Source organism: Pipra filicauda, unplaced genomic scaffold, assembly GCF_003945595.2.
Source record: "Pipra filicauda isolate LSUMZ 115617 unplaced genomic scaffold, ASM394559v2 scaffold28_size6257848_pilon, whole genome shotgun sequence".
NCBI lineage: Eukaryota > Metazoa > Chordata > Aves > Passeriformes > Pipridae > Pipra > Pipra filicauda.
Window position 1 is genome coordinate 1,332,759 of NW_024104409.1, and position 12,255 is coordinate 1,345,013.

General features: G+C 42.6%; 1 protein-coding gene across 1 annotated transcript; it reads right to left on the reverse strand.

Annotated features, from left to right (window-relative positions):
- Positions 1-8,460: 8,460 nt before the first annotated feature.
- On the reverse strand, positions 8,461-9,235 carry CYSLTR2 (cysteinyl leukotriene receptor 2). Its single transcript, XM_027721435.1, is given in 2 exon segments — positions 8,461-8,800; positions 8,802-9,235. Coding segments are annotated over 2 exon segments (774 nt in total).
- Between the last annotated feature and the right edge of the window lie 3,020 nt (positions 9,236-12,255).

Consider the following 12,255-nt stretch of genomic DNA (forward strand, 5'->3'; position numbering starts at 1 on the left):
AGAAGTATTTGGGTTTGCTTTTGTATTTTCCCCAGTTGGAGAATGGGTTTCATCAGAGAAGGTGTGAATTCTGATACATCACTTAGGGACCAAAGTTTCACTTTCTTATGCTTCACATCTACATTGCAATTTTGTGATGTAGTGGGGCTAGTCCTACTTTCTTTTTTAAAATCCATTGCCGTGATATTAATGGAATAGGGTTACAGAAGATGTAAGTTTTGAGAAGTTTGTCACTGATTACCAAATATGTATTCATTGACTTTGCAAAGTAAGATCTGTGGTCATGTACATAAATATATAACACAAAAAATGAATAAACTAATATGAATGTGTATATACCTGTATAACTGTATACACATACAAACACATATGCTTTTTTTTTAATGCACTACAGGACTGAAAATACTTACCCTCTTATTTATTATGGTTAAAGAATTTTATTTTTCCGCTGCTGCCTGTAATTACTGGATGCTAAACAAAATCTGAGACTAATAAGTCACAGAATCATAGAATGAGTGGGGTTGGAAGGGCCCTCTGGAGATCATGCCATCCAACCTCGCTGATAAAGCAGGCTCACCTGGAGCATGTTACTCAGGATTGTATCCAGATGGCTTTTTATTATCTCCAATGAGGAAGACGCCACAACCTCTCTGGGCAGCCTGTTCCAGTGCTCAGTCACCCACACAGTAAAGAAGTTCTTTCTCATATCCAACCTAAACATCCCCTGACACCATCCTGCCCCTCTGCTTCCCCTTGTGAGGAAGCTGTAGACTGTGATGAGGTCTCCCCTCAGTCTCCTCCAGGCTGATCAAGCCAAATAACCTCAGCCTCTCCTTGTATGGCTTCCCCTCAAGGCCCTTCACCATCCTTGTAGCTCTCCTTTGGACACTCTTGAAGAGCTTAATATCTTTCTTATATTGTGGCACACAAAACTGCACACAATATTCAAGGTGAGGCCACTCCAGTGCAGAGCAGAGCGGGACAATCCCCTCCCTCGACCAGCTGGTGATGCTTTGCCTGATGTCCCCCAGGTTGGCTGTTCTGGCTGCCAGGGCACTGCTGACTCATATTCAACTTGCCCAGGTTCCTTTCCATGGTGCTGCTTTCCAGCCTCTCATTCTCCAATCTGTCCGTACATGCGGGGTTGCCCCATCTCAGGTGTGGAATCTGTCACTTGTCTTTTTAAGCTTCATAGAATTGGCCTCTAATAGGATAGCCCTCTAATTTGTCAAGGTCTCTCAGCAGAGCCTCTGTGCCTTCAAGGAAGTCAACAGCTCCTCCCAGTTCCTGGAAGAATATATAATATATAAATACTATAAATAGTATTCCTGATAGAGGTTTCATAACTTTGCTTTTTGCTGTTTTCTGAGAAAGTTTCTGGCGTTCATCCCCTTACTGTTGTTTTTTATTTTGCCTCATGACCCTCATTCTCTATGAAACATGTAGCTGGGTGTACCAAAGTCAGTAGTAGTCATGCTTAGCTCAACATTTTCCCTCTGATTCCCTGCTCGTTGGATGGTCAAGGTAAGAAAACTGTCCTATGTCTATTTGAGTGGAGAGAGGGACAGGGAAGGTGGGCAGATGTCAGGGTATCCTTGGCCCCCAGGCAGATCAAGGGGTGCAGGAACGATTGTCATCCTTTCCCATTCTCTTCTGATCAGGTACAAACCCTCTGCCAAAATACTGAACTGTGTTCAAAGCTATCTTACCCACATGGGCCCTATCCCTAGATGCAGTACAAACCGTATGGGTAGAAACAGCAAGGTGAAGCAGGTTAAGAGAGGCATAGGAGAGGGGGTATTTTGGTTTGGGAGCTTCCTTTTATAGGTGGGTTTCCCTGAATCAATCTTACTTGCTTGCTTGAGTGGGTAGCTCTGTCTGCAGTCTTGCTTTAGAAAATGTCTTAAGAGGACACATTTGCCTAAGGATTTTCATTAAGAGATTTTGTGGTTTTTAAAGGTTTTTACTACTGGCTTATTCAGGGTAAGAGTCTTACCTGGGGAGTGGTGTCTGGAAATTCTTGTTTGGATGCTGTCTGTCTTTACCTCAGCATGCTGGTGGCACTGATGTCAGCTCCGTTGATGATGAGTTAGGAGTAGCGTCCACCCAGGGGCATTTGCAATACTGGACATGGGAGATCTCTGTGATGGATGGTGGCTTTGAGGGCCTGATTTTAGTTCATGTCTTTGGATAATCCCAAGGTAATTTGTAGGGAGACAACAACAGCACTTTTCAGCAGTAACACTTTCTGACTTTTGCTAGTGTACAGTGCATCACCAAAGTGGTATCTGAGGAAAGTCCAGCATTTCCATAATTATCCCCTACCTTAGCATAACCCATAGAACATGTTCTTCTCCCCATCGTCAGGCTGTCCATGTCATGTCCTCATGTGCCGCTGAGCTTTGCTGATTTTGAGTAATAACTGCAGGATCCCTCCAGGAAGACAGGGCATGCAAGCTTTAGAACAGATGGTCAGAAAATAGGAAGAGAGACCACAGACCATGTCAGTAGTCCTTGAGCTCATCTTGATACTTGCAAGCATGTAGATGGATTCTCCCCGTGAGATCATGGGCTGCTATTTTAGTTGTGATGGCCCTGAAAGTAAATGTCAAAAAGAGAGACCCTGGAGAAGAGTCTGAAGGTGGGCATCAGCTTCTTTGTTTTTGGGCATTGGCTTGAATTTCCCATTTCTCTGAGAATGGAGCAACGTGTTCTCCCTATGCCATTCCCAGCTGGGCCATCTGCCCCTCCACTCTTATGTTTCCCAGGGCAACCTTCACCTACATAGTCCACCTAGCTCAGCTGTAACTAAATGCCATCAGAAATTTGAAGGGAAAGGAACTGGGAAGAGGCCAATCTCAAATTGTACCTGGTACTTACAACGCGGTGGAGGCGATATGGCCAGACACATCACTTGGCTGTGTCATGCATGTTGGTGACCTGCTGGGGCACATCCTTCCCACCTGGTCTCTACATCTGGTTTTCCTTTCCATGGCAACCAGGACACAAAGGTGTGGGATGCACAGGCTGAGTTTGTGCGGGTGTGGAGTCAGGTATAGCTGGACTGTTCCCAGGCAATAGGAAGGTTCACAAACCTCTGTGATGAGAGGACATGTTTCTACCCAGGTTCACAGACTGCCCAAGTGACTGTGAGTCTGTGAAAGGCTGGTGTAACAGCCCTGAACTGTGTACTTCACATATCACCTCCACTTCGGGAGGATTCAGGTGAGCCTGTGCTGCTGCTAGAGCTTTGTAAAGAGAATTCTACAAGCATCAAGGTCTTCAGTAGTCAGGTCAGTGAGATTCAAAATTAAGAAAATGAAATAAAAAAAAAAGCCTATCTGAGGGCACTGGTTTTTTTAGCATACTCACCTTCCTAATCTGGGTTGGTATTTTCTTTTTTAGTGGGGAGGGACCACCAGAAGAGACTGACCTAGCTACAGTAAAAAAGATCAGAAGACATGTGATGGCTCCTGAGATGGATTGTTTTTCTCATTCCTTCTGGATTGTTTGTCCTTGTAGTTGCCAAGAAAAAATTGCTAACTTACAGCATGCAAGCAGTATCTCACAAATGAGCAAAGCATCCTTAAACATCCTGAAACTCTGGTGGGAGACTGGTTACAAGGAAAAATCAAGCATGAGAAGAGATTTATCTGTTATGGAAGGCTAGACCTCAGAGAGGGATCTGGAGCGGGCCTACCAGAGACAGTCAGGCTCCTTGCCTCCAGAACTGAAAGCTGGTGACAATGTAAGAAAAATCTGTAGAGAACGCAGATCCCCTCTTCAGGGATTTCCATCCCCCAAATTTTTATGTATTATGAAACACAGCTCCATGTTGACCGAATCACCCGCAACTGCATTTACCACAGCTGCCCAGAAGAAGACATAATATCATCCAGCAGTTAACATGCTTAGCATCTCAACATCTGGAAATGCAGACAGCAAACAGGAAGAGCAAACCTGCCAACCACCACTCTGATCATTCAAGCCCTGTGTGAGGCAATATGAGTAGTAAATTAAGGTCCAGAGCTTTATTTCTTAGCTTCAACAATAAAGGCTCAAATTTTGCTACTGTGAGCAGGAATATGACTTGTGTGACCACGCTTTGGCCCCTGTGTTGGGCAGCTTTATCCTTTCAGCTGTAAAATCAAAAAGGAGAAGCAGTGGTGGAAATCTGACCAGTTTTCTGAAAGGCAGAAAGGAAATTTGGGACAAAGGAACCTATTTAATTTCTTTGGCCTCCTTAAGCTATTGACTGATAGCTACATAACATCAGCTGAGTGCAACTAAATATACTGCTTGCCTTTTGCAGTTGTCCAGGTAGATTCCTATATATACACAGCACAACTGTGTGAGAGGTACAGGACTGCATAGCACGTGGGGACAGTTGTATTGCCTGGGCAAGTCACATTCAGCGCTGGCTGGAAAGCTCAAGCACCCCTAACAATATTGGACTCTCTCAGAAAATCTTCACTTCCACTTCATTTATACTGTCTTTTAAATAGTTTGTCATTTAAGCTGTCTCAGATATGATGCAGGAAATCAAAACCCGAGCACAGGGATGGTATCACTATTGAAACAGAATCTGACTTCTCCTGGCTTCAATTATATTTAGTTGTTTTGGATGGATCTTATTTTCACTCCTCTTAGCTGAAAAGGCAGCAGGTCATTTCTACCTTGCCCATCCCAAAGGACCAAGAGAAGCATCAACAGCTCTAAGACAGGTGGGAAAAGTCCAATGACTGCTCTGCTGCCAGCACAGCATGCTGGTGTCGCATAGAGGAATATGCACCTCAGAAGGAGATGCTGAGCAGCAAAATGTGCAACCCTTTCTCCCAGCACACTTAGGGGCCAAAGCAAAATAAAAACTATAGTGACAGGATGTGTGTTGAGGAAGACAGAGGATATATCATGAAAATGAATGGGATAATGCATTGATTAAATTAAAAATCATAAAATCCTAGAATGATACAATGGTTTGGGTTAGAGGGGACTTTAGAGATCATCATCCCTGTCCACCTTCTGCTGTGGACAGGGACACATTTTGCTAGATGAGCTTGCTCCAAGCCCCATCCAACCTGGCCTTGAACACTTTCAGGAATGGGGCATCCACATCCATCCTTCTCTGGATAGCCTGTGCCAGCGTCTCACCACCCTCAGAGTAAAGAATTTCTTCCTTTCTAATCTAAACCTTCCCTCTTTCAATTTCACTACATGCCCTTCTAAGAAGTCCCTCTCCAGCCATTTTATAGGGCCTCTTTAGGTACTGGAAGGCTGCTCTAAGGTCTCCCCAGAACCTTCTCTTCTCCAGGTTGAACGACCCCAAGTCTCTCAGTTCATCTTCATGGGAAAGGCACTCCAGCCCTCTGAATCATTTTTGCGGCCTATGCTGGACCTGCTCCAAAAGGTCAAAGTCCTTCTCATGTTGGGGGCCCTAGAGGTGGGTGCAGGACTCCAGGTGGAGTCTTATGAGAGCAGAGTAGAGGGGACAATCGCAATCATGTGATGCTCCCCTGCTCACTGTGACTCCATGCCATCAGGCAATCATAGGCACACGTGGTCCTGAACAAGGGCTAAAAAACGAAGGTGAAGAGTGGGCTTTCCTTCTGCTGAGCATGAAGTGGTTCAGGCTGCCTTCAAGACTACTTTAGAAAATCTTTCTGTGTCTTTAGTGTGGCTTTGGACTAAAAAATTAACTTTGTCTGGAAATACCAGGACTTCCCTGAATGACAGGAAAACATGCAAATGAAGGGTCCCAGTCACTTAAAGGCTTCATTTCCTGTTCTTATGTCTCCTTCAAGCTTAAAAGTTTACTGTTGCTTTAACTTTCTATGCACATAGCTATTTTTAGATTTTGTCTCATGGAAAATTGAGGTAACATATCAAAGTACTTTTAAAGGATATGTGGTCCCTTGAGGGATCTAGACACATTGCTAGCAATTTAGCTGTCATGAGCTTTACTTTTTAGAATAAATATGTTGGCTTTCTTTTTTAACTACATTTTTACTATGATACTTTCACAGTGAAGAACCCTGGGTTTACCTCCATGAGTAGAGACATGCAAGGATACCAAATGAAGAAATGACAGTAAGTGGGAACATGGCATGTTATACGAGTGTTGTTAAAGGTTCGTGAGAAGATTCCTAACAAGGATGGTGTTAAATCCTTTTGTAAATAAATCATAATTTAAAAAAAATCTATTACTTTATCTGCATCTCAGATTTTGATGGATGTTGCTCACTATTTTGTTAGTAACGTGAATAAGGCAGCAGGATGTTCTCACACCTCTAAAGACATTTCTCTCTTGTGAAATGATGGCCCACATAAGAAATTCAATATCTGTTTCTTTGTCTTTCTCCCCCTGCACACTGGAGAGATTCTTTGTCAGATGTGCAATCAATAAAAAACATATCTTCAGCCACTAGTAAATTTAGTTTATTAAAACACAGGCCCGACAGTTAATTCAATTGCCAGTAAAGTCATAGCATGATCAATAAAAAAAAAGTGACCTCATAAGTGACATACATATATCTTCTAGATGCAAAATGATCAGATAATAAGGTGCATTGGATAGATACAAAAAACCCCACCTTGGTGAGATTAGACTGTGGCTAATTTTTTCCATTCCCTTGCAGTATTTAAAGTGTGTGATATCTCATGAGAGGGTTCAAGCTTGTCACTTGTTGCTGCTTAGGTCTGATCCTGACAGGTGAAGACCATGGAAGAAGAGTTTGCCCCTTCCTTGCAGTTATGTGTCTGCTCTATCTGCACAGGTTGCTATCTCAATCGTGTTCATGCTGCAAAACAGTGCTAGTATTCCCTTTTTCACGAATAGCATGGGATCAAGCACTGCAGCAGTTCACATGACATCATTAAGTCAGCTCTCAGCTATGCTGCTGCGTTACTGAAACTAGGATTTGGAGCATGAACTTCAGTGAAGACATGATAAAACTCTGTGTTCACATCAAAGGTAGCATCAAGTAACTGAAATGGATTGAACATAACCCTTAGATAGTCAAGAAAAATGTGCCTTTCCCAGTGATTTGCCAAGTACTTTTCCAGCTGACCAGCAATGATTTGTTTTCTGCATATTTCAAACAGAGCTGAAAACAGCTTGCTGCTGCTATTTTTGTTTGGGAACAATAACATTCAGTTTATAGAGTGCTTTCTCCAGAAAAAGTTCAGAGCATTGAGAAGTATCTTCACCGACAGAAGCCTTTCTTTGAGTGAATTTCACAGGGAGGGAAGGTTTTCAGCATTTTTGTTAGTTTTCATATGAGACCAGCTGCTTTCCTGGAAAATATGACTAAACTTCTTGTCTGTTTTTAGTAAAAGATGAGGTAATTAAAAACAAAATCTAAATATGGTGAAACTGAGTTGGGAGTCTGTTTTCACTTAGGCCTGAATTTTAGAAAATATATTTTAGAAAATATTCAGAGACTTAAAACTGTGGGCAGCCATTTGATGAAATTTTGCAAAGTACACATAGCTGTAGCTTCCTGTTGCTTTCTGAAACAGCTTTCCTCCTTCTTCTCTGCTGCCCATCATTCCTCCTGTTCCTGGCTTAGTTCTTCCCTGTTTCATTCATTCATGTTTGATGTCTGGGAGTTCAAAAAAAATGGAAGTTAATCTTATGAGAAAAGGGAACAGTTTCCTCCTTAGAGTAAGCAGGATGTGAGGGATTAGGCATGCTTTTGGCAGCAGTTTGCTGTCAGGCTGGTTTACCTGTGCAGAGGAAACCCTTCCCTAACTACCTATTTGGACCAAAATAATTTTAAAAGTTTGCCTTCGGATCCCTGTGTGGGAATTGGGTTGCTGAGCCTCAGCTTTCAGAAAAGCACTGGCAACACTTGGCATAAGAACAAGTGTTGCAATGACCTTGAAGGAATCAACACACACATGAAGAGCTGCAGGGTGCAGCCTGGTGCTATGGGTACCCTTATCCTGCCCTTGCTGCCAGCAGTCACCTTACTTACAACACTCCATGCTGATGTCATTCCTTTGAAATCATTCTTTCACTTGACAATCAGTGAAATGTTAAGCAAAATACCTTGGTGGCTGGCTCAGAGTGGAAAATATAGAAATTTTAGTGCCTTCTGAGAAGCCTGAGCGAGTACTGGATCCTGTTTGTCTCTCTGCCTTCTTTTTAAGTTGGCCTCAGCAGAAAGCATCAGTGATGCTTTACATTCCTTTATGTGCAAACCCTTTGCCAGTGTTTGCAAGAGGAACTGGCAGGGCACTATGAACCTGTTGGGAACCACAACATCTGAACCATGCACCCTTGCGCACACCTGGAAATGGAGCAGAGAGCTTCAGGCACAGGCACTGAAGTGGTCAGGTGAGCAGTTTCCCTTTGAGTCACTGGTTGAGTATTATGAAATAAAATAAAGGGGCTCTAGTAGCAAGGCAATTTCCTTTCAATCCCATGTCCTGAGGAGGGTGAACAGTAGAGGTATGTGATCACAGTATGTGATACAGCAGGAAACAGAGGAGGAAGAGGATGAGAGTGATGATGATGGTTAACAGTGCCTTCTTGTGATAAACCACCCTCTTGCTCTGTACAGTCCTGGACTTGAGCAAGGTTCTGATTGCAAAGACGTAGCAGACAACAATTGTACAAAACAGCAGTATGAAGCCCACTTTGAGGACAAAGCTGTTCATCATGAAGAGCCTGTGTCTGTTGAAGGGGTAGAGGTCCAAGCATTTGACTACGCTGCTGTATCCAGCGACTCCCTTGCTCAACAGAGGGCTGGCGGCTGCCAGCATGAAGATCCACATGGCTGTGTAAGTTATTCTTGCTGTTGGTTACTTTTCCATGTTTGAATGGGTAGATGATGGCTATGAAACGAACTACGCTGAGCACGGTGAGAAAATAAATGCTGCAGTACATATTCACTTACAAGGTGTAGGTCATGATCCTGCAGAGGATATTACCAAATATCCACTGCAATCCCAATAGGAAATATGTAGCCTGAAAGGGCAAAGTACTCACAAACATGAGGTCCAAAATAGCCAAGTTCTGCATGTATTTATTTACTAAGATCCTCAGCGAAGACTGGAAGAAAACATATATGGAGAGACCATTTCCAACAGCACCCAGGAAGAAGATAATGAGGTACATGATGGGATAAATTACTTGTTTGAAGCCGTAAATCAAACACTTGAAGGAGCCGGTAGTGAAGTTGTCATCTAGAGCCATCTTGGAAATATTCATAGTCTGAGTCAGGCTCTCCATTTTTCTACCAAAGTGAAAAGAACTGATATGAGTGCTGTGTTACAGACTGGGCAGGGAGTTTGGCTATTTGAGACTATTTCACTAAGGGCAGAAATTGCAAGATGAAGATGACAGGGGAAGTAAGGGTTAATGAGTAATTACTTGTGCTGTCACAGTAAATACACATCTAAAGGCACAAAGCCCCAAGTAAGCCCTAAATAATTTCAGTTTTACAGTAGCTGATTGTTGTCTCAGCCAACAAAAGTGTTGCCTTTTAGAGGTGAGTGCTATGTGTTTGTTTTAATGACAAGTCTCTGATCTTTGCTGTGCAAAACAAGCCAACTTGCTGTCAGCCACTTTGTGGCAGGGAGTTTTTGAATCCCCAGTCACCTACCATGGGAACATCAAAACTTGATCAGAAAAGAAATCACTGTCCACTAGTAAGTCTGCATTTCAAACTAGAATAGAAAGACAAAAGAACTGAATTTGCCTTTTGGAACTAGTGAAATTTTTCTGGTATGTTTTTGGCAGCATTTCCTGAGCAATACCAGAGGTATATTGAAAGATGTATAAATTAAGGACATTAAACACTGTGTAAATACTGTGCTAGTTATGCATTGTTCCTTTTTTAACTTCCTCCTCCTTGCACTCTATTTGTTATTTCTTGTTAGCTTCTGATGGCTTTCCATGTCTCTTTCTGAGAGACCTTTGCTTCATTTACCATGCCCTCAACCCCTTTTGTGCTAAACTGCTTGGTACCAGACAGTCATCTACACACTCTGCAGGTCCCAGGGCAGCCCACATTTGCAGCCTTAACAAGAAAGAGAAAATGGGCTGTATGCACAGAGAATGGCGTTTTTCCTCCTATGAGGATATAATACAATCAAATCAAAACCACTCACCACTAAACCCTCTAAATAATATTTTTTTTTCTCCTTAGTGTCTATTTCCTTGCTGAACTCTTGATTCCTTCTCTCAGCTATTGTGGAGCTAGTAGTATTTTCAAAGGAAGGTTTCAGTGTTGTTGCTTGTTTGACAATGGGAGCCATTCCCTCTTTGCATCTACCAACATATTCTAACAATGGGACATGGAAAATTTTAGCCTGAAAACCACAACTACACAGCATTTTTAGAGGCATGAAAAGAAACTTTTAATTTACCTCAGTGAGAGTGATAATGTGTCCATGGTACACAACTGTGTTGTATCTCTTATTCTGAACCTCAATGGCTTCACAATTTGAAACAGGTGGAGTCTCCTTGGGGGTAAAAATGGGCTTTAGATTTGGGTGGTCCGGACTCCCAGTTACTCAATGTGCTGTAAAGGGGAGCTAATTTACAAACTCAAGCCATGGTGTGGGAGCCTGAGCTGCGTTCAGAGCAACCTATGGTATCTTCAGGGTGGTGTCTCAGTTTTTCTGAATCCCTTAATGTGCACCAGATGTGCTCCAGCAGTCACCTTTTATCTGGCCCCACTTAGATGGGGAGAATGTGAAGCATAACCCTGGGCTGCTCTCCCAAAGAGAAGAACTTAATGGATATTGAGGCTCAGCAAAGCCCTGGACTGAGTAAACATGTGTTCCTAAAGGAAATCTCCTCCTCATTTGAGATCCTCTTTTCTTACAGAGGAGAGAAGTAAAACACTCTTCCTAAGAACAAATCTTTTGCAATCAGAGGACTTCTAATGGTTTTTGGTTTTCCGTACACAACAACTGTCTCATATACATGTTTTCTGTGTGGAATCAAAGACCAACTTTTCTCTTAATGGAACCCGATCTCCCCATTTTGCAGGCAAACATTGCAGCCTGAGGTACTGCAAAGAGAAGAGCCTTCTGACTGTGTTTTCCAATGGTCCAAGCATCCTTGCCTTTGGAAACCCTAAAATACAAGAAAATATTAGTGAAGGGATCTGCCAGCTGTTGAAACATTCCTATTGTGTGTGAAAGCTGTGAGGTAGAGGAGTCAAATGAGGTTGAAGAACTTGGAACATGGACAAATTCAAAGTCCTGCTCAGCATTGTAAATGATGACTTGTGACCCAATGCTATCTGATGATGTACAGGATTAGGGCAACGCAAATTTAGTTGCTGAAAAGTCCTTGGATCTCTGCACCCTTTGGAGAGCACTGCAAGCACAGGGCCTGAGGCACTCTGCTCAAGCTCTTCATATGAGGGTGTCTAGCTAACAACTACTTAAAGCTATTTTGTGCTTTAACTGAACAAATGCTTCTCAATTCTCTTTCCAGCTAAAGACCTAGACTAAAAGTAGATGTGCATGTGCAATTGAGAAAATTTGATATCATTGAACCTGGCAAGAAAGTCAGTACTCAGACTCCTCTCCAAGTTATCCAAACAAAAGTTTCAGGTTATCAGGGAATGTCTAAGAGAAAAAGACTGGAGACCAGTCAATGGAAAGCTCTTAACCACAATGGTACCTACCCTCAGTAGAGGGCCAGCAACAACCCATGCAATTATGATATGTAGATGCTCCTATTAGCTGTGTCTTAAAACACACAGATGAATATAGAAAGAAAGGTGAAGTGAAAGATATATTTCACACAGGACTATCTCAAGCAATCACAGAGGTGAAGGGGAGAATTTTACCCCACCTTGAATCCAAGAACTGTTATTAACCAGCTAAGGTTAAGAGATGGCTCCTAGATACACAGAATGACATATCTAAGGACAGGCAATAAACTTTGTTTTCAGCATGAGTGTCCAGAAGGTTTCCTGGATCAGGAATGAATAGGGTGTGTTCAGAATGAGAGACTGGACCTATGGGACCTTTTGGGGTCCCCCAAAAGAAGGAAGATTTGCAATAAGATCTAACAGCCCTCTGAGAAAAAAAAAGAGGGAAAAGGAAGAACTGAAATGGGACTCTCTCTTAAGTAGTACTGCAAGACTTCTCTGATAGAAATTCTCAAGCAGGAGATTTTTTTTTAATATATGATCTTCCCTGATGGAAGCTATCAAATGGAAGCAGCTAACACATGTCCTGAGGCTCTTGAAATCTCCCTGGCAGGAGAGAGAGAACATCAGCTGAGCA